The sequence below is a fragment of the Acanthaster planci genome, linkage group LG11 (genome assembly GCF_054643075.1).
Source record: "Acanthaster planci isolate LZ-2023a linkage group LG11, COTS_SCS, whole genome shotgun sequence".
In the NCBI taxonomy this organism is placed as follows: Eukaryota; Metazoa; Echinodermata; class Asteroidea; order Valvatida; family Acanthasteridae; genus Acanthaster; species Acanthaster planci.
Window position 1 is genome coordinate 438,695 of NC_141787.1, and position 22,256 is coordinate 460,950.

The 22,256-nt window shown below is 43.2% G+C and overlaps 2 protein-coding genes across 2 annotated transcripts in view; both read left to right on the forward strand.

Moving 5' to 3' along the window:
• Nucleotides 1-21,342, forward strand: part of LOC147797221 (uncharacterized) — a 28,543-nt gene extending 7,201 nt beyond the window's left edge. The window contains exon 3 of the mRNA XM_087143682.1: nucleotides 794-21,342. Coding sequence (XP_086999808.1) covers nucleotides 794-18,939 — 18,146 coding nt within the window. The 3' untranslated portion in view covers nucleotides 18,940-21,342. The remainder of the gene's footprint in view (nucleotides 1-793) is intronic.
• The window catches only part of fam20b (FAM20B glycosaminoglycan xylosylkinase), a 49,831-nt gene that overhangs the window by 10,926 nt on the left and 16,649 nt on the right, over nucleotides 1-22,256 (forward strand). The window lies entirely within an intron of this gene.

Genomic DNA, 22,256 nt, shown 5'->3' on the forward strand with positions numbered 1-22,256 from the left:
GACAGGGATCGCCCCAATTTCGATTAAAATGGCTAATTTAAGAATAAGGCCTATGAGATAACAGTGTATTTTGACATGCATCAGAGTGGACATTTCAGTATCTCCAAGGGCTGTCATAGTTTGTATGTTGTTAATGGTCTTCAAAACGGTGGCTGAAAAAGCCGGTGCACACAGGTGTGTACAGTAAGAGTTTGCCTTAAATTTGTAAAAGAAGTGTCCCCGAAAAAGAAATTCGATTTGGTGACACTTTGGGATGAAAATAAATGTGCCAGGGCAAATGGATGTTAGGCAATGTGCAAGACTTGTGGGAAAGACCTTTAGGGAATAGACAACAGAGGGTCATACAACTAAAAAGAAGCTCTTTGCGAAAAAAAATGAAAAAAAGGTTCCATATTGGGTCTTTTTCTCACGTCAGTGGTCCATGATGAGACGAGATTTGAAATTGTGCATTTAAATTGAAGACCAAACATTTTTGACACTCGTACGAAGATACAATTAAAAATTGATGTAAATTTTTAAAAATGATTTAAATCAAAAACACAATCCGATTTCGTTGATTTTAACAACCTTGTTTTGTAGCAATTACGTATTTCAAAAGTCAGGAAAATGGTCCGTTTGCCGTTCTATTGTAAATATTTGAACGTGAACTCAAACTTTTCTATTTCAACAACCTGATTAATTGCACAAAATATTTAATAATGCGCACATGATTATAAGACGTTATAAGTGAGAAAATACACTACTAAGCATTAGCGTGATATTGAAGGTATGTTTTTTATGAATTGGTTTACAGGTGTTATCCGATTGATGCATCCCAAGTCATCTAAGCATGTAAGAATCAGGGAGGACCAAACTGAGTCTTCAACCATAACTTTCAGTGAAGAGGATCTCACCTCGGCTTCTCTCGAAGATGTCACCTACCGCTCAACAAGCCGGTCAACTGATCGTAGCTCCCCAAGACCTCGCCGCGCACGATCAGCCCCAGCTAGAAGTGAGCATGCACATATCCCAGAGGACGACAGGCATCCTTTTAAAGAAGTCCCCACGATCGGAGTTATTCGGCTTGTTCGTCAAGACACTGCCTCAGAATCATCAGGCGTGGAAAGTGAGATTGCAAGTGGCGAAGACTCGGCACCAGAAGACAGACCAAGAGGACAGAAGACTGACAAGTGGACACAGCATGAGGTTCCTATTGTGCGCTTGGCTCAGCAGATCCTTCAAGAAAGTGTCCACGAAAGAGCTTCATCTCGGCAGTCTCAAAGTCGATTCGATCAGGACACTGATAACATACCAACTATTGGAGTTGTGAGGTTGGTGCGTCCCAGATCAACAGTTAGTGATGTCAGACCAATGACAGGTTCAAGAACGGAAGAGTACTTTGAAACTACTGAAGAAACAACTCAGCAAGTAGCAACCCCCAGAGATACCCCTGTTTCTGACATGCCAACTATCGGGATCATCAAATTGTTGAAGCCAAATTCAAGGCGGGAGCCCACCACAAGGATCCCTGTGTCAGTAGTAGATAGAGGAACTCAACCTGCTAATACATGGGCCCAGTTGCTACGTGAGATGCACAGTATGGTTGAGAGTGAAATCCTGCGAAAGACCAGTAGGAAACAGCAGCATGACCAATCAACTGATGAAACTGATGCTCTACCTCGCACAATCAGCATTATCAAACTGAAGCGCGAGGAAGAACAAGTACAACATCAAGTCCCATTTAGTCAGATGGATCGCTCAACTCAGAGTAGTGCCGAGATGAGAGATGAGGAAACAATGCCAACCTTCACTTGGTCTCACTTGATCCACGAAGTGGAAGACCAGATTGAAAGTCGGTACAAGCGAATGTCAGCCCCTACTCCAAAAGATAACTTCGAGGTTTCCAAGTCTGTCCAGAAACTTGGAATTATCCAGTTGAAAGCAGCCCCAGAAAAGATCATCAGGGACAGTTTCACCCAGATTTCAGGCCCACATACCTACGAGAAGAGCACGGGGCCTGCATGGAGCTTCCAAGAACTCGTTGAAGAAGTAGAAGAAGAGGCTGTTCAGAAATTCAAGAGAACTCTGAAACAACTGGACCGACCAGCTGAACAACAGGATTTGCACGAGCCAGTTCGCTCTGTCAGTGTAATCAAGCTCAAGAAAGAACCCGCACAAGAGAAGCTGGTGCGAGATTCTGTCACTCAGATATCTGGGCCACACATGTACGAGAAAAGTACCGGACCAGTCAAGACATTCGAGGAAATCAGAGAAGAAATAGAGGAGGAAGCTCTCAGAGAGTTCAAGAGAACATTGAGCCTGTTAAATCGCCCCGCGGTTTTTCAAGAAGTGTCAGAACCAGTGCAAGCCGTCAGTGTGATCAAGCTTAAGAAGGGTCCCGAGGCTCAGAAACCGACAGTAATAAACCGTGGAGTTCAACCTGATCTTCCGTGGCGGGAGCTCAAGGAAGAGATAGAAGACGAGGCCATTGAGGAATACAAGAAGCACATGCGACGATTCCAACCAAAGGAAGTTGTTCAGCAAGTCCCCACAACACAAGCTCCTTCAGTAAGCGTCATCAAACTCAAAGGCCCTAAGACCATGCCTGCACCAGAGAAGTGGGATAACATTACACAGTGCGATTTGATCAAGCCAAAACCTCTCATGACTGATCAGGTAACGGAACCAACCCGACCTTGGTCTGATGTTCTACACAATGTACGCAGGATTTTGGAAAATGAGTACAGACGCACCATCACTGAGCTGGAAACTCGATTGATGTCGTCACCTAAAGATGAGCCTGCTGCTGAGGCAGTCGTTCCGACTGTTGCCGTCTTTAAACTGAAGGGACCGGATGTACAACCAGAGCCCGAAAAGCCAACAATGGTGAGTGAGAAGACACAAGCTGCACCACACACAGCTGAGCAAGAAACTGCACCAGACAGGCCCTGGACGAGCATCCTCACTGATGTGAGGAAAATTCTTGAGAATGAATACAGACGTACAATCCGAGAGCTGGAAGACCAGTTAAATGGAAGAGATGAAACAGACTCTGGGAAAACAATGGCCTATTTCAAGCTCAGTACCCCTGAAATACCCAAAGTGCAAACAGTCAGTATGTACACACAAATTGACGCACCTCACACTGGAGAACAGGGAACTGTACCAGAAAGACCATGGGGAAAGGTCGTGAAAGATATTCGCAGTTCTGTTGAAAACGAGTACCGAGTCACAATCAGAGAGCTTGAATCTCAACTGGCTGAAAGACCCAAAGAGGGGCCTAAGGGCCCAACTCGTTTGGGAATCTTCAAGCTGAAGGGACCCAAGCAGATGAAGGTGAAGAAACCAGTTGTTCACGACACGTTCACTGAACCGACAAAGCCTTGGTTGACGCTGCTGAGTGACATTGAAGAAAATGTGGAGAGGAGACTGTCATTGAAGGCAGTAAAGCCGATTGCCGTGGAGCCCGAAATTGTTCAACAGACCCAACAAATAGTAGAGATGGCACTACAGAAAAAGCCTGCTACAGCTGATACGATGACTCAAGCTTCTCAAGCCACAACTTCCTCAAAGGCCTCCCAAAGTGCAGTTGTTCGGAGTTCCTCAGTGTCCACTGAAGCCAATATTCAACCGCAAGTTACTGAACAGAGCACATCATGTGACCTTAGACCTAGTGTTAATGAAGACGTCCAAGTTGAACCCACAACGGCAATAAAATACACTGTTACAGAAGCCACCGAGTCTTCCGATTTCTTCCAAATTTTCAAGCCAGAATTATCCTCACAGGAAACCCAAGCTTCACCATCAAAAACCACAACAGCAACAACACCCCAGAAATCTTCTCTGCAAGAAGCCGGTATCCAAACTTGTCCTTCAACTAAGGATCGTGATATACTCACAGACCCATCGCCAGCCTCCGACTTTGGCGTACAAGTTGAACCACTTCACGAGATTCCTCACATTGCACCGACAATTGTACAACCAGTTCATGCACCCATAACATTCAAAGAGCCAGAGCTGGAGAAGATCGACGTTACTGTTCAAGTCGTGCCAGAAAAGAACAGCAAGGCCTCAAGTACTGAGACCAAAAAGTATGTGGAAACCTTTGTGCAGGTTGGTAGTCCACAGCCAAACCAAGAAACCTTCGGTGCCCAGGTACAGCCAGATGTCACAGATGGTCACTCATCCGTAGTGATCAGAATGAAAGATGCCGGAACAGATAACCGGCAAGTGAAATCAACGGACAAGTCAACAGAAACTACCAATGTGAAGGAAGTACGGGACTTCGCCATCCTAGTCAAACCGGATGTTAAAAACAGGGTTGCTGCTACTAACGTGAAGAAATTCTTGGATGCATTCGCTCAGGTTGATGAACCGACCCAAGAACAGGCTGAGACTGATGAATCTTCTGTTCAAGCCGTACCAAGCATCAATGTAACATTCACAAGCATGGATACCCCAAAGCTGACTGATGCCTTCACTCAACTGACACCTCTCACAGTCGAACAGGGTGACAAGTTTATTCAAGTTAATGCTCATGTGGCTGATGTTGGTACTGGTACTCCGGTGGTAAACTACGCAGACAACAGTTCACAGGTGGCCATGTCAACGTTAAGCCGCCAAGTCCAGGCACATGCTCTGCTAACAGATGCTTCAACAGGAAAAGAGCTCCCAACGACCGAGACGTCGACTCAGTCTGTTTCTGTTGCTAAGCAAGAAGTGTCAGTTCAGGTCACTATGGAAATTGAGACAGAGCCAGCTATTGTCAAAGCAGTGGTACAAGGCGAACAGTACTCAATGCCATCGTTGTCTACACCTCCTGATGTAACAGATTCTGCCATGCAGACTGCACCACAAACAGTGGAGTTCTCAGGTCAAGTTAAGCCTCAAACACTGGAAAAATTCACAGAAAAGAAAATAGATGGAAGCAACTTTGGGCTGCAGGTTTCTCAAAATAGCACAGATTCTTTCACACAACCTCTGGATATTTTGAGTAAGACGGTTCCAGTTCAAGTTCGTCCACGCACTGTAGACAAAGCAACAGAATATTCAGAATCTAAAGCCTATTGTATTGACATAGGGATGCAGTACATCATTGAAAGCAATGAAATTGGAGTCAGTGTGGAGCCTGAGATGGTTGAAGATGGTACAGCAATGGAAATCAAACTTCAACTTGACGTTGGCACTCAGGCAGATTGCGAAATCACAGTTGAGCCAGCAATTATCCAAGAAGTGTTACGAGCTCCTGAAGAATCCGTTGCACTGATGAATCGGAATGTTCAAACATCCAATGTGGATACACAAACTGTACCAGAAGAGACCAAACATCAAGGAACATCCCCAGAGGGCATGAAGACTTCTGATGCAGTGGTGCAGCATGTTGAATTGACAAATCTCAGAGACAGCAGTGTCCAGGCTGATCCTCTTGTGACATCGACTGGTACTTTGGCAGTTACAACAGCTTATAGTGTGCATGCTGCCCAAGTTAAGCCCCAAACTACAGACCGTGGAATGACAACAGTGATACGTGGGTCCAACGAACGAAGTAGCATGGCAAACCTGTTCCCAAAGCCTTATGTGAAACCTCCTTGTAAAGATGCTTTTGCCCAAATCCAACCTACATCCAACCTTACATCAGAAGGTACACTGACCGACCAGACTGCAGTCAAAGCCATGTCAGTCCAGGCATCACCAGCAACTAGCACACAGGGTCAGACATCCAAACCAGAAGTCAGGGAGCAGTGGAGCATGACAGATAAAACACTAGAGAAAAATGTCATCGAGCTTATCATTCCACAAGTAGAAGAACCAGTTGTGGCTTCCATCCCCATCCTAAAAGCAGAACTTCTGGATAAAACAACGCAGATGCTTTCACCCAGCCAAAGGGATGCGTTCTCATCGACAGAGATATCTCAGACTCAAACTGCTACTCAGTATGATATTAATAATGATGACTTGTCAACTCAGACAGATGTTCAACTTGATGTCACAAACAGCAGTACTCAGATGGAGTTCCTTGTAATTGACACTACAGTCCAAACACTACCTGTCAAGAGGGAGACTGTTAGTCTATCAACTGATGTTACCCAGTTCAAGACGTCGTTTGCTCAGTATGAACCAGACCTGTTTCGATCGTCTGTTTCAAATCAAACAGCTGTTCATACGAGCAGCACAGGATTCTCTCCCGAACAGATCGTGTTGAAATCGACTGGCATTTCTCCAGAGAAAGCAAATGTCAGGACTTCATCAACTCAATATCAGAAGACTGTTCTTCAAGACCACAGCATCCAGACTGAAGAACAGGAGCAACCGAAAGTGTTTGGGGAGGAAATAGTGACAGTGGAAGAGATCGAAGTACTCGAGTCTGCTCCTGTACTCCCCGAGATGGAAATGTCAAATACAGAGACACAAACTGAAAATGAAGTACAGCCAATAATGAGTGATGTTGCTTCTCAACATGAACCCAACATTAAAACATCTGTTGTTCAAACTATCCACGTCAAACTCGAGTCCAAATCAACATCAACAACTGGGCCGCAGGTACAGGAGTCGATAGTCCAATATGAGCCCGAACGCTTCAGGACAGCTGTTGCATCCCAAACATCAATTCCAACCAGTACAACAGGATCCTCCACAGAAAAGGCAACTCTGAAGACAACTGGAGTGTCGCCTGATAAAACTGACGTAAAGGCTTCATCAACACAATATCAGATGGCAGTCACAAAAGACAACAGCATGCAGACAGAAGAACAAGAAGAATCTATTAAGTTTGAAGAATTCATTACTGTTGAGCAAGCCCCAGTTGTGGAAATCATGCCTGTATCCATTCCTGTTGAGCTGGTTGATGCTGAAACACAAGCCAAACTTGTTACAACTGATCGAGCAATCCTTACAGAGCCAGAGAAGCAGAAGGTTATGAAAACCTCAGATGTTCAAACTACACAGCTGAAGCTCGAGTCCAAACTTACGTCAACATTGGGACCACAGCTTAAAGAATCTGTAGTTCAGTATGAGCCTGAACGCTTCAGGACAGCTGTGTCATCCCAAACATCTATTCCAACACGTCACACGGCATCTTCAACAGAAAAGCTATCCCTGAAAACAACTGGAGTGTCACCTGAGAAAGCTGATGTAAAAGCTTCATCAACACAATATCAGATTGCAGTCACAAAAGACAACAGCATGCAGACGGAAGAACAAGAGGAATCTATTCAGATTGAAGAATTCATTACTGTTGAGCAAGCCCCAGTTGTGGAAATCATGCCTGTATCCTTTCCTGTTGAGCTGGTTGATGCCGAAACACAAGCTGAACTTATTACCACTGATCGAGCAATCCTTACAGAGCCAGAGAAGCAGAAGATTATGAAAACTTCAGACGTTCAAACTACACAGCTGAAGCTCGAGTCCAAATTTACGTCAACATTGGGACCACAGCTTAAAGAATCTGTTGTTCAGTATGAGCCTGAACGCTTCAGGAAAGCTGTGTCATCCCAAACATCTATTCCAACACGTCACACATCATCTTCAACAGAAAAGCTATCCCTGAAAACAACTGGCGTGTCACCTGAGAAAGCTGATGTAAAGGCTTCATCAACACAATATCAGATGGCAGTCACAAAAGACAACAGCATGCAGACAGAAGAAGAAGAAGAATCTATTCAGATTGAAGAATTCATTACTGTTGAGCAAGCCCCAGTTGTGGAAATCATGCCTGCATCCATTCCTGTTGAGCTGGTTGATGCCGAAACACAAGCTGAACTTATTACAACTGATCGAGCAATCCTTACAGAGCCAGAGAAGCAGAAGGTTATGAAAACCTCAGATGTTCAAACTACACAGCTGAAGCTCGAGTCCAAATTTACATCAACATTGGGACCACAGCTTAAAGAATCTGTAGTTCAGTATGAGCCTGAACGCTTCAGGACAGCTGTGTCATCCCAAACATCTATTCCAACACGTCACACAGCATCTTCAACAGAAAAGCTATCCCTGAAAACAATTGGAGTGTCACCTGAGAAAGCTGATGTGAAGGCATCATCAACACAGTATCAGATTGCAGTCACAAAAGACAGTAGCATGCAGACAGAAGAACATGAAGAACCCATCCAACTTGACGAATTCATTACAGTCGAACAAGCCCCAGTTATTGAATTTATGCCTGAATTCTCTTCAGTGGAGCTTGTTGATTCAGAGACGCAAGCTGAACCAATTATGACTGATCAAGCTATCCTCACAAGACCAGATCAGCAGGAGAAAACAACCACCACTCTTGTTAGGAAGTATACTCAAGCTTATGTCCAGAATGTTCCTAAAATGGCATCTGTCGGTCAGCAGATGACGATGCATCGACCACAACTGGTGTCCCAAGGCACCACCACTGTGAAGATTCACTTAACAACAAAACCAACTCAAGCCCAACCTTCAACAATGTCATTTAGCCAGATGATGGAGCCCACGGTCAGAGATCACTGGAGCATGACAGATGATGAGCCTGTTAAAGAAATTATTGCTCCTCAGATAGATTCTGTGGTTGAAAGCACACCACAGCTGCCTGTTGAAACACAAAATGCGGAAGTCCAAGTTGAGCCCAAAATATCAAGTGTTGCGATAGAAACTCTTAAAGAAACAGCAGAGCGAGGCATCCTTGTTCTCCCTGAAACATGTGAAGTTACATCTCAGATGTCAGTACACCATGCAACTGCCTATGCACAAGCAACTGTTAGACATGCAACAATCTCATCTCAAACAGATGTAGAGGAAAAGGTTCGTATGAAAAATTCCGGAATTCAGACTCAACAGTATCTGGTCACAAGCAGAAGCTATGTCCCTCTGAAAGAGAAGAACTACAAGCCTATTGAGCATGCGGGTGACTTGGTGGGTATACAACCACGTGGACCACTCAGGACTGAACACAAGACTATGCAAGCTTCAATTTCTACGGCAAACACCAGTTCACAGTACACTGGTCTTGAGCAGACAGCAACAGGTTTCCAGACAGAGGAGACAGTTGAAGTCTCTGATATGGAAGTCCAGACAAACCCAGTAACAATCATTGACTTTGTTCCAGTCCTTAAAGATTCTTTTGTGCAGTATGAGCCCATGTACTTCTACAGTACATCCACACAGGTTGAAATACCTACAATGCATCAGCACGTAAGTGCCGTTGTACAAAACAGAACCCAAGAAACAACCACACCTATCATCAGGGTACAACCTTCATCAAGCCAGACTGTAGCTCATCATGGCAAGGATAATGCCTCACAAACCAATCCTATGCCAGAACCAGAACCGCTTATTGCACCAATGAGGACTGAGCCAGTTCTCTTTGCTCCACCTCCACTGCTTCCTGAGACGCAGGTAGCCGAATCTCAAACTGACAATGTGGTACTAACTGATCAAAGTACTTCCATGCAGCTACCAAAGGTATTTAGTGCCTATGCTCAAGTTGGTCCACGAATGCAGGATACTGACACAATGACACCCGTAAAGCTGTATGCTCAAATCGCTGTACAAAATGAACCTGAGACACTGTCTCAAGTGATGCAAACTTCACCTGATGTCAAAGAGGGAACTACATTGACGGAGAATCCAGACATCACTCATCAAGCTTCCCAGTATGAAACTGCCTTTGTGCATGTGTCATCACAGGCAGCTCCACAATCCCATGATGCCTCAACCTCCTCCGACTTAGTCTTCCAGGAAATGATTGAGGCTGGAACACAGCACATTATGGAATCTAACAATTTTGAATCACAGACATCTCCCGATACACGAGAACAAGCTTCATTTACTGCTTTTGAGATGCAAGAGTCTGACTGCCAAACAGAACTGACTATAGAGGACCTAGAAGAAATGCTAGCAACTCTCAAGAAGAAACTGGAAGAAAAACCCACCGTGCAGGAGATCATCATTCCTGACAAAGTCAATCCTGTAGAATCACCACTTAGCTTCCTAGTTGATACTGAGGAATCTGGCATACAAACCTTCCTGGAAACAATCCAAAGAAGCACATCCCCCATTCTCCAGGAAGTGAAGCATGTAATTACTCAGTATGAAGCAGAGCTGAAGGATTTGGGCGTGCAAGTGAAACCTGATGTAATTGATAAAGAAATGGAAACTTTTGTAGTCAACGTTCACGATGCCGCGATTCAGTACGCTTCCCTCTACGGCAAAGACAAACCTACACAGTTTACTCCTGAAGTCAACGACGCAGGGTCAATTACAGACCAGACAGAATACCAGCACAATTCCACAAATACCTGGTCCATTTCACTTGCATCGAAAACAATGCAAGCATGTCCCAAGAGTATGGACAAAGGAACAACTCCAGTATTGCAGCAGTACGACAAAAGAGGCACTCAGACATCAGGCCCTGAAACCATCTCCAGGTGGACTCAGAGAGAAATCCTCTGGGCGGATGTTCCTATCCAGGTCAGACCAGTTCTTGATGATGCCACGTCTCAAACGGAGTACATCATAAAAGAAGAAATCCAAGCCTTGCTGAAGCCAATAGAGAAGAGGGAAGTCAGACTAGAGATGAGATCATTCAAAGAAACAAATACAGCTGAAATACAAACTGATCCTGTCATCATTAAATCTGCCGAACCTGACGATGAAAAGGAATCATGGCTTGACAGTGGAATTGACACTGACGTTCAAACAGATCCGGTTACAATTCTCTCTGACTTTGATTCCGAGATAGAGTTGATGGATGAAGACAGTCAGACATGTCCAGTCGACATGATTGATGCCGATATCCAAGTTGAGAGCAGGAAGGAGGTAAATGACACACCTTCACAAACTTTCCAGCATCTGATTGCAAAAACAGTTCAGACAGAGCCAAAGCAAGTATCTTATGCTGGTACTGTTACAACTACCCGAACTGTCAGACCCATCTCTTCTCAAACTTTCCCTACAAAGACCGAAAACAAGGGATTCCAGTTTGAACCAGTTCCATACTTGACCAACGAAGACATTTACACTCAAACACCTGTTAAACTGACTAAGGAACAAGGGACACGTGCGTTAGAAAGCCAGGTTAAGACTTCAACAACACAAACTGATGAAATGCCAGTGATTGAGCCAGAGATTATTCATGTTGCCAATCTCCAACCAGTTGAATCACAAATGGTATTCTCAGCTCCTGAAGCAGAAGTCACAGATACTGGTGTACAAGCAAGTGCGGAAGTAATACATGAAGACTCACAGACAACTAGAGTCTTCACAACAGACAGACCCTCTTCACCAGGAATCAGTTATGCTGTGGCCGAGTCACAGACTGTTACTCCAGTCCGCCGGACGAGAGATACTCAGTATGAGTCAAATGCAGCACCGAAGAAAACTCAGACAGAAAGTACAGTCACTGTCAACATGAGTACAGCCACCGATCAGACGATCTCACAAGATGTTTGTCTTCAGACTTTCTTGGAAACCAAGCCTGAGATCGTTGACAGGTCAATGCAGCATGTTGCAGTGGTTCTTATGGGATACTCCCAGACTGAGGAGACTGAACTACAGCATGGAGAAACACAAACTGATGAAGTTGAGGAAATCCAATTTATCACTCCATCTCCTGAAGCTGTAGAAGCCTTTGCACAGACAATTGATGATGTTATCAGTGTTGGTGCTCAAACTGAGGGTCCAGACATCATGCAGAGTGGCACTGATGCACCTGTAAAAAGATTGAAAGTTGGAACAACCCAAACACTGAGAAAGAACACTTGGAATGAGGGAACTGTCACCGAACCAATGAAGTCCATGAGCATGTCTGTGCAAACAGATGGCATTCCTGTTCGTGTTGTGGATGAACACATCTCTCCGATCCATCTGCAACCAGTGCACGCCCCACTCACTCTGCCTGAATACAAACCAAAGCTACTTGATGCCTCCATCCAGGCTGATGTGAAGACTGATGACAGGTCAATGCAGCATGACAGCGAAGCCACACAGTTTAACATCTATTCTACAAGAGTGGTGAAGGGAGAAGTGACCCCGACAGTGCGAAGTGAATATTCGATGATGCCACAAAAGAAACACTTTATCAGTCATCTGGAATCAACTGCATACCCTGAGGAAGAAAAGTTGACCAACAAGCATTTTGTTGACACACCTACTCAAGTCAAACCACAGGTAAACAACGTACCAGTCCAGGTGCAGCCAGGTCACGATGACTGCTCAACAGCTACCGAGGAGGCAATCTTGACCAGCACTGAGGTGCAAACAGACTTTGCAGAGGAACCAATGGAAGAAATCATCAGGGTTAGTCAGGTTCCTGTGCAGCAAACACCTTTCCTTGACTTGGGGCCAATTTTGATGGATACTGGCACACAAGTAGAACCGAGGACGACTGATCATGGCATGTCCGCCACTGACCCACAATTTGAAGGGCCATCCTATTTGGAACTTGGACCGATGCTACTTGATACAGGCACACAAGCTCGTCCAACAGTGAGTGATCACGGAATGCTGACTATGATGCCACTAGAACCACTTCCAGCATGGACCCAGACAGAACTCAAGACAGAAGACACTGCTGCACAGCATGAGATTTATGTACAAAATGCTATTAACCAGACTTTCACCCATCAAAAAGAACACAGTACATACACCTCCATTGATGTCCGACAGGAAAGCTCACAAGCAACAACAGAGAAAAAAGATGCTGGAGTACAAGCTAAGACAGTAGAGGAAGTGAGCGTAATGACAACTGGTATTCAAACGGTTGTCATCCGTGAAGAAAAACCACAGATGATGGATGTAGGAATGCAGTTCAGGCCTCTAAAGATTGACCAGACTACTTGGACAAGCAAGGCTAGGACAGTAAGCTCTCACAGTAACACTGAACCTATGAATATGAAGCAAGCTATGGTTCAAGTTGCCATCAAACCCCAGACACAAGCAAGAGCTACCCTAACTATACCCAAGCACTCAAGAAACATCACCACTCAAGCGGAGATGAAATGCTACGATGCATGCGTCCAACATGATGATCTACCAGACTTGGCAGACAAGGGTCTGCAAATCAAGCCAGTGATGGTGGATGACATATCGGAAACAACACAATCAAGACAAATTGATCAGCCAATTCAAGTCAACTTAGATGGTACAAAACCATCAACAATTGATGTCTCCATTCAACATGCAGAGGAAAAGGACACACAAGACAAAATAGCACAGGTTAAGCCAATTTCAGCTGAAGCAGGGGTGTGGACTGAATTTGACACAAAAGACAAGGGAAACCAAGCCAATTTACCCCCAGAAATTGATGACTTTGTTCATCCCGTGGTCACTAAGATACAGCACGCTCCTATTCCATTCCCTGAAACCATGACAACAGACAGGTCCATCCAACATCAACCTTCGTACGACAGTCAGACTGTGCAGACCAGTATTGACGTCGCAGAGAGGGCATCCTCTCCAGTTGGTCCTGTCTACAATGATGGCTCTTCCCAGACACAAGCAGATACCTGTGACATGGGATTTCAGACTACATCCCAAGAAACCTCAACAGCTGAAGTCCAGGCTGTTATGTCCTACTTTAGTGAGGAATCGTTCCGAATGGAGTCAGTTAAGGAAGATTTCATCAGTGCCCAAGTTTTCACTGAAGAACAGCATGTGGCTCCACTGCCAACAGTGCAGTACCAAGATGCTCAGATGCAGTACAACCCAGTTACCGAGGACTCAACAACTGAGACCGTGTCAACTGGAATCGACTCTGCAAACCAGTCACAGCCTCTGACCATCGATCAAGCCACAACAACAGAAATCACTAAGCATTCTCAGGTTGAAATTCAGGTGGACATAGGAAACCCCTCAGTCATAACCCATGAAACAGCAGTGCAGCATGATATGGTGTTCAAGCCAGTAGACGCCTTCACACAAATCCATCCTCTGACTGTAGATGAAGGAACATCAACAGTTCCATTACAGAGAACCGAGGTATCAGTACAGTACATAGCACCGACAGACAAAAGGCCATCCTCTCCAAGAGTTGTCCCACAAACAAATGACAAAGGAACATCAGCTCAGTATGATACATCCCAGTCTTCAACACAGACCATCTTATTGAAATCGGATGTTGGTATACAGTCTAAACCAAACACCAAATCCGAGCTGACTCATGCTGCTATTAAGCCCGAATCCCATGATCAATCTACAACAACAAGACCCAACGTTCGAGCATTTGAAACCCAAACGTTCCTTCCCAAAAAGAATGAGGGCTCACAGTGTGATTATGCAACACTAGTGCATAACACCTCTCAATATGAAAAACTGTTTGTTGCAGACAACTCAGTCCAAGTCAAACCTGTCATCAGAGAGCAAGCAAACTCTCCCATTTTCAAAAGGAAAGAGGTCGGCAATGCATCATCTCAGACAGATGCTGTACCAGGGGAACTAGACAGCTCCATTGGAGATCTCGTCAAATACGTACCACATCAACCCTTCAACCCAAATGTCGAAAGTGACTTCTTGCATGATTATTCAGACAGACTTTGTGAGTACCTTGCCCATGATGAACAAGTTCCTGTCTTTGTTGAGCATCCCATTGAAAGAATTAAGACATCATCCCAATTTCAGCCCCGTCAGGAAAGCTCCTCGCCAGTGTGGGATTATTCTGAAGATTTTTCCAGCCGCCTGTATGATGCTGAAATGACTGAAAGCATAGATATCATTGATAAGCTGTTTACGTCAGATCAAAGAACCTTCGAGATGGAAGAACCTATCACTAAGGACGAGACCAACCAAGCAATGTCAGCTCCCAAGTATTACATTGATTCTGCTGTTCAGACTGGTGATATCCGAACCAAGGAGAGAAGCACATCACCCCTGTTTCCTCCTATGAAGGAAGCAGAGAGCCAGTTTGATGCACAGATTGGCCATGCTGATACCAATGTCCAAGCCGGCCCAATCACTGCTAGTGAATCATGCTACACTGACCATGTGTCAAACAAGGATGTCTCATCACAAGCAGACTTTGCCACCAATGAGGTACTGACTAGTGATGCAGCGACGCAGCATTATACACTTGGCCAAAATATCTCTGCTCAAGTTGAACCTTTGATGATGGATGCTGGCATGACTTGGAAGGTGGACAGCACACCTATTTCCACTCAAGCTAAACCTGAAACACTGGAGCAAGGAACATCAACTCCGAAACAGTCAACACCAACTTCAGATATGCAAACTCAGGCAAAGCCAGCTTCAGTGGCCAAAAACACTTCACCACTGACGATAAGAAAGACCCAGGTGGCTGTTCAAGCACAGGTTGACCGACATCATATCCCAACTCAGTATGAAAGGGTAAGCTCTACTGATGCGATTGTCCAGATGAGTCCAGAGTCTCGTGAAAAGGGTACATCAACAAAGCCGGAGAACAAGGACGTATCAATTTATGTCATTCCAACTCAGCGCCATGAGACTACACAATATGAGCAAAGTGTCAGAACAGTTGACTTCATGGTACAGTATCGCGCTCAACACCTTGACTCCTCTACTCAGTCTGTGGATTTCAAACCTGCTTGCCTTGATCGGGCCAGCTCACCCATACACATGGCATTTGAGGAGATTCAAAAGGATAAAATGCCAATTACTGAATCTCCAATCCAACCAGCTGTGATCCAGCACGTTTCAGCATCTCCTACACAACTGGAACCTTTCAATCAATTGGATAGCTCTTACCTACGTCAAGAAATCCGTGACGAAATAAGAATTGAGGTAATGCATGAAATACGGGAAGAGTTACGAGAGGAACTTCTCAATGAAGTCCAACACAACTTTAATTCACAAATTGAGACACAAGTGCATGATGAACTGAGAACAGAGCTGGAGATCACACTTCGTGAAGAGATACGGGAGGAGTTCATAGAGGAGTACAAAGAGGAGATAATGATGGAGATAAAAGAGGAACTCAAGGTTGAATTTGAGTCAAGAATTAGACATGAATTTGAAGAGCGCACAAGAGATGACCTTGAGTTCAAGATCCGAAGAGAAATTGAGCCCAAAGTAAGACGTGATTTGGAGCCGATTATTCGCAGAGAGATTGAACAAGAGTATGTAAAGGAAACAATCTATGAGGTGAGAGCTGAGGCACCAGTGATGTACCAGCCCTCTGAGTATAAGCCAGAACCAATAAAACCCCTCATGCTAGACCGTGGAACCTCTCCAGCCGTGAAATATCTGCGTGATGCTCCCACACAAGCAAGCACAGCTACCACAGACAAATCTTCACAGTATGACACACCAAGGCCCTTGGATGGAATGACACAAACCCAGGTATACTCAGTGGAGAGAGGAACTACATCTGATAAGATATGCACCTCAGATGTCCCTGTACAAGCTAAACCCAGCATGATTCATCGTGGTACCACACCAACTGCAAAACCAAATCGTGAGTCTGGAGTTCAAGTGGTGGTGCAGAAGACAGATAAGGGTGATCAGTTTGAGGCCAAACCAAGCCAATCAGATGTGTCTGTGCAGTTTTCCCACAATCCTCAGACAGTGGGAGCTCCATGCCAAGTGCAACCAGAAACTGCAGAACAAGGAACATTGATGGAAGTCCCACAGATCCACCAGACATATGTCCAGACAGAGAATCCCCTCCAAAGATCTGAAAATACACAAACTATCACTAATCAAATGGATGCTGTTTGTCAGTCTGAACCTGTGTTTTACAGAGACACTACACTTCAAGTCAAGCCTGTCACCTTTGATAAGAGCACTTCCACTCAACCTCACGAGACAGGTGATTATTCAGCACAGGTAGAGCTCCTTGATCAACATGAATTCGTTGAGAAGATCCCTGTCAAACAAGAAGACAGTTCAGTACAACATGAGGGAAGCATGGATGTCACAGACAGAAGAATTCAGGCTCGACCTGTAGTCAGAGAGCAGGCCAACTCGCCACTGTCTTTCCTAACATTTGAAATAATAAGTCCTCAAAGCCAAGGTCCAGTTCATGTGCCACCTTACCCTGTCCGATCACAAGAGGCACCTATAGAAAGTACATACATTAAAGAAATTGTAACAGGAGAAAAGGTTCAACCGGTAGAATATATACCACCACGGCTCACCTCTCCTACAACATCTGACATTTCAAGTCTCAAATTTACATACAGCTACAGCAATCGACCAAGCTCCACTGATCACGCCAAGAGTCCTCTGGAACCGCAAATTGCAAGGCTGGACTATGTCCCCCTCAAGTCAACTGATCTGTATCCTTTCCAACCAATTACATCACAGACCTCATCATACATGGGCTCTTTTGACTCCAAGTATGAATCAAGTAGTCACTTCACCAGAGAAGTCTTACAATCCATGCCACCACGATGTGAGATGATTCTGCTTCAAACAACTGCAGCTGGTACAACCTACACCAGTGCATTCAGAACATCAACACCTACAACTCACTCTCTAGTGCCTTCAACATTACACTTGTCTCGCATGAGCATTATGGAACAAGTAATGCCTACAGAATCTTCTACAGATGGCACATCTCCCATCTTTTCAGACACTGAATCTGACAGTTTACCAGAACTGTCAGAACTTGAGAAGATTCGAAGGGATCTCCGGCTATCTAAAGTGATATTGACAGATGATCAGGCTACTTTGGTGGGCTATTTTGTTAACCGGGATGATGAAACTAAGACACCAGACCTGCCTGACAGTTCACCATTCAGCACCCCAGAATATACTCAAACGTCCTCTAGATATGAATACACCAGTCGGTCAACTTCAAACTATACTATGCAGAGCCCCCTTAGAGGTCGTCAGCATTTCATGAATCTTGAGCACACACCAACAGAAAGTATCCCTGATGTGATACTGGATGATTCTAATGATACATTCCCTGCACCAATCGAAGAAAGTGAATGGTTTAAGAGAGAGACCTCCGCCTATCGACTGAATGTTCCATATGACAAGAAGGGCTCACCAAGACCTGGTGCACGCATCGTCCATTCACTGTCTCCATCACAGTCTCCGTCACACACACCCGGTAGGATGTCGCCAGTTTTCTTGACCTCTGAGCATGGCCATTCGATGGAGCTGCTGCCGATACCACGAGGCATGGTTACTCGTCTCTCTGACTTACTCTCCGATGGGATCCCAAGTGATGATGAATCTGTGCTGCCCATCAGCAGATTGTCAGAGATGATTGAGAAACATCGTGAACTGAGCCAACCACCCAAATGGTCAGCACAGAGCGAGCTGCCATTGACATTCAAGGACCCCGAGTCTGAAGTAGACACAACTGATTCAGATACAGACACTGAATCTTTCAATGCTGTGATGGACTTCACTGATCCATTCCTGCATGAGAATCCAAACTTCTGGCAAGGGGGCCCCACAGACTTTGCCACATCCTCTACAAACTCCGATGTTAGCTCTGATGATGATGTCACAGTGTATGGGGACTGTGACGTCTACTCATTTGATCTACCATTCTTTGCGCCTTCCAAGCAAACCAGACCTCAAAGGGATGCTTCCTGGATGCCTGGTGAACCTCCCCGTAAAAGACGCTCCGTCATCAAAATCGACCGTCAACGGGTCAGAGAAGAGTTGAGCATGTCTGAAGTTGTGCTCCCTGATAGACCTCGTCTCACCGGTTACAGAATGAGCACAGATGACAGCAACTGGCAAAGAGACAGATACAACAATCGGCTTTCCCAATCTGAGCCTGATCTCCGCAGGTCAACAACCAGTAGTGAGCCTTTCACAACACCACCCTCTTATTCCACTGCTTACCCTTACACCAAGCAGCAAAGCAGCAGAATACATCCCTCCCCTGAACACCTGATGGTAGATGCAGGAGCCATGCCAGCACTATCTGCAGAGATCAGGTATGCCAAGCTGGTGGAGAAGCAGGAAATCAGCCACACGCATCTGTCTCAGTACAGCAGACTATCAAAGTCAGACCCAGACTTATCTGCAGGACAAGAACTCTTTGAGTTTGGACACTTTTAAATGGACAATAAGAACTGTTTTTCAGGTGTTTCTTGCATGCTCCTATGAAGCAATATGGTTAACTGTTGATTGTTTAAATAAAAAATGGCGGTTTGAAACTTGAATTCAGGTTTTGCTACCTTAAGAGTGACTTCTAAAGACATTGCTTCTTGAGTAAATAATTCTTTATGAGTTCTTGCTACTACATCTTGCTGCAACATGGAGATCCTAAGACACAGACAAGGCATGATTAGAAAATTGTGCGAATTTTAGCAGAACATTATTTGACCTTAGTTTTGAGTTTGCATTTTGCAAAGGACTGCCAAAGTTTGGCTGTCAAAGAAAAAGTTTAAATGTAACATTTAGAATAAATTTAAGTTTGTTAACATCCGAACTACTCGAGCTACTGCATTCAGTTTTCATGTCTTAAGGGTAATGACAACTTACATGTGTATAGTGCATTTTTTATCCTAAAAATGTATTTTTATAAGCAACTGCAGAGAGTTTACTTTTACAGGTGAGATTTAGGAATATTTTGTATTAGAAGTTTGGTGTAGGGCATATTTAAACGTTGAAATGAGTTGTTTTATAGGATGAAAATAGTTTGTCTTTTCAATAAAGTAAAAGTGTTTGTAAATATCTATGCAAGCATAACCAAACTGATACATATATTTCTTAAACAGTATTTAGTTATCTGCGAGGAACTTATTTTCAGGATTGAAAAACACCACTTGTGAGAACTATTAGCATGAGGAACAAGGTGCGGAAATGTGACCTTGATGTTAATGTAAATATGCAAAATATTTTTATAAAACATGAATGTTACAGACATAAAAACCACTCGTACTTTTATTCTGCAACTTTGTTTTGTTTTAAATGTGGTGCCAGTTAGTAATGTTATTACCTGCATGTGATTCAATATTTACATAATGCCTTTAAAATGGTTGTCTTAAATGCGAAAGTTTCAGAAGTACATGTACTTCACAATTATTGTTATATACAGAAATGTGAACAGTTTGAGGTCTAGGTAATTGGGAAAAAATCTTTTGAGATATTTACGTATATTTAAGACTTACATCTTGCTAATAGTTTTATAATTTTAATTTTTGATTCCTCTATGCAAAGAGTAACAAAGGTGCTTTATCCGGTTTTGTTCTTTTTGACAACATTCAAGTTTAAATTTTTACTCTGTTTATAATCTAAAATTGCAGATTTGCTGTACTCAATGAAATGCCTTTGTTTAATTTTTAACAAAACACTCTGCTCATTGATTGGAGGTAGTGTCAAATCAAATTCAAGGATCCGTGTGCAGCTGCCTCCTGTGTTAGTGATAATGCAACTGGATTACTTCCTTTGTAAATCTTTTGTTGATTTTTTAAATATCTTATTTTATTACATACAAAAATAACTGAAAGATTTTTAACTGAACATTTTGGTGTATTTATCATATAGTAATGGACGATACATTTAGATGGGGACTAAATCCTATAAAATGAGTAAGAGGTTCTAGTTTTGAGTATGAAACAGTTGAACAAGATTTGATGAAAGGATATAGGTGATTGAGACAAAGGGAGGATAAAATGTCAAACTGAGCAGGTAGTTCCAACTCCCTTCATTCATACCAAGAGTCCAAACGACTATCAACACCCATTTTGTACAATCTGATCCAATTAATCAGAATAACATTTGTGAACCTGTAACAGTTTTAACCATTATTTATACATGAAAATATATAATCAAAGTGGTAAGGGGGCTTAAAGGTAAATGAGAAGTTATTTTTAGAGTATATTTGAATGTATTAAAAATGCTGTTTTTGAAAGTTAGAGTAGCTGATGTCCTGATAGTAGTTGGAGAGGGTACAAGGTGTCAGCAATCATCAACTGCAATCATTATGAAACCTCTACCTATATTGAAATTAGGGAACTAATAACTTGGTATTGATACAATTCACTCAAGAGCAGGCTTGTCACAACTGTGAAAGTATCCCTCTCCTCAATGTCGTGGCTCACATACTACATACTTTACTTCTTAACTTTTATTTTCAGTGTATTAAAAATTACAGGCATTGGAAGTTGATTAGGAAAATGTGTATGACAAAAGCAGTGGACAAATGTAAAAAATACTTTCTGGATATTATATATAGGGTGAGGCTATTAATGTTAAACAATTTTATTCCGGACAAATTCTGGTCCATTCCTTCCTCCATGGGTCATATTTAACTTTTCTATCATTAATACAGCTGACTCAACTTATTCATTTATTTAGGGACAACTTGGATTGTTGGAGAATTACAAGTATTCTATGCTCCACTTCCAATGCCTGTAAAGTCGAGCATAATCTGTGTACTGCTAGCTATATCCATTTATTTTAAGTAATGATATTGGTAAATGCAGAGAAATAAAGAGTCAAGTAGGGTAAAGAAAATGAATGACTTCTTTGTGTGAATAAATTAAGTTTTTTCAACAGGTAACACTCTCCACTGGTTCAACACACTTCCTGGTATAGTGCGTGTTTCAGTAATTCTACAAATCCGTTGCATTCAACTGGGTTCTGGACATGTAGTGTTAACGCAGTTCCATTGTTATGAGCCTCTTTTTTGACCTTTTTTATGCACAGACTAGTGTATTATGCAGCAGGTGTCATGGAGGAGAGTTGAAATTAAGTTGAAGAGAACAAGGTTCGAATGGCTGGTATATCCAGTTGTTTGCTTTAACGGGTCATAACTTCCCTCAAAGTCTACTATTCTAATTTTTTTTCAACCTAGGAAACTCAATCTAAGCACAACTACAATCAGTTACAAAAAAGGAAACCAAAACATCTCAGTTTAAAAAGATTTTATTCTTCCATTTGAGCCCTTCCAATCCTGAAGCACTAACGAGAGTACACCTAAATTTAGAGTCAATCCTAAGCACAGCTAGGATAAATATTTGTTTCAGATTCATATTTCTCATCTCATTAAGCATTTTTAAGTAAACAAGTTTTTTGTGATTTCTTGGGTTAAATGTGACCAATTTTTGAGGATATTGAAAATTTAAAAAACAATCTTTGCTTGAATGAACCCTAAAAGACCAACCACACAATTTTGACACTAACTAAAAATTTTAAAAAGTGAATGAACTTACCTGCTATTTGCTATCTGAAAAACAGAACGGGTTGTCCAAAGTGTAAAAATAAAGTATGTTAAAAATAACATGTACATTTGCAATCAGCAGAGCTCAATGACCTGATGACGGCATGGGCACAATCTCCAAAACGTCAAACTGTAACTCAATCGCTGCCCTCAGAAAGCCACAGCTTGTGAAACAGTTCCTAGTCACAAGATTCCACAGCAGACAGAA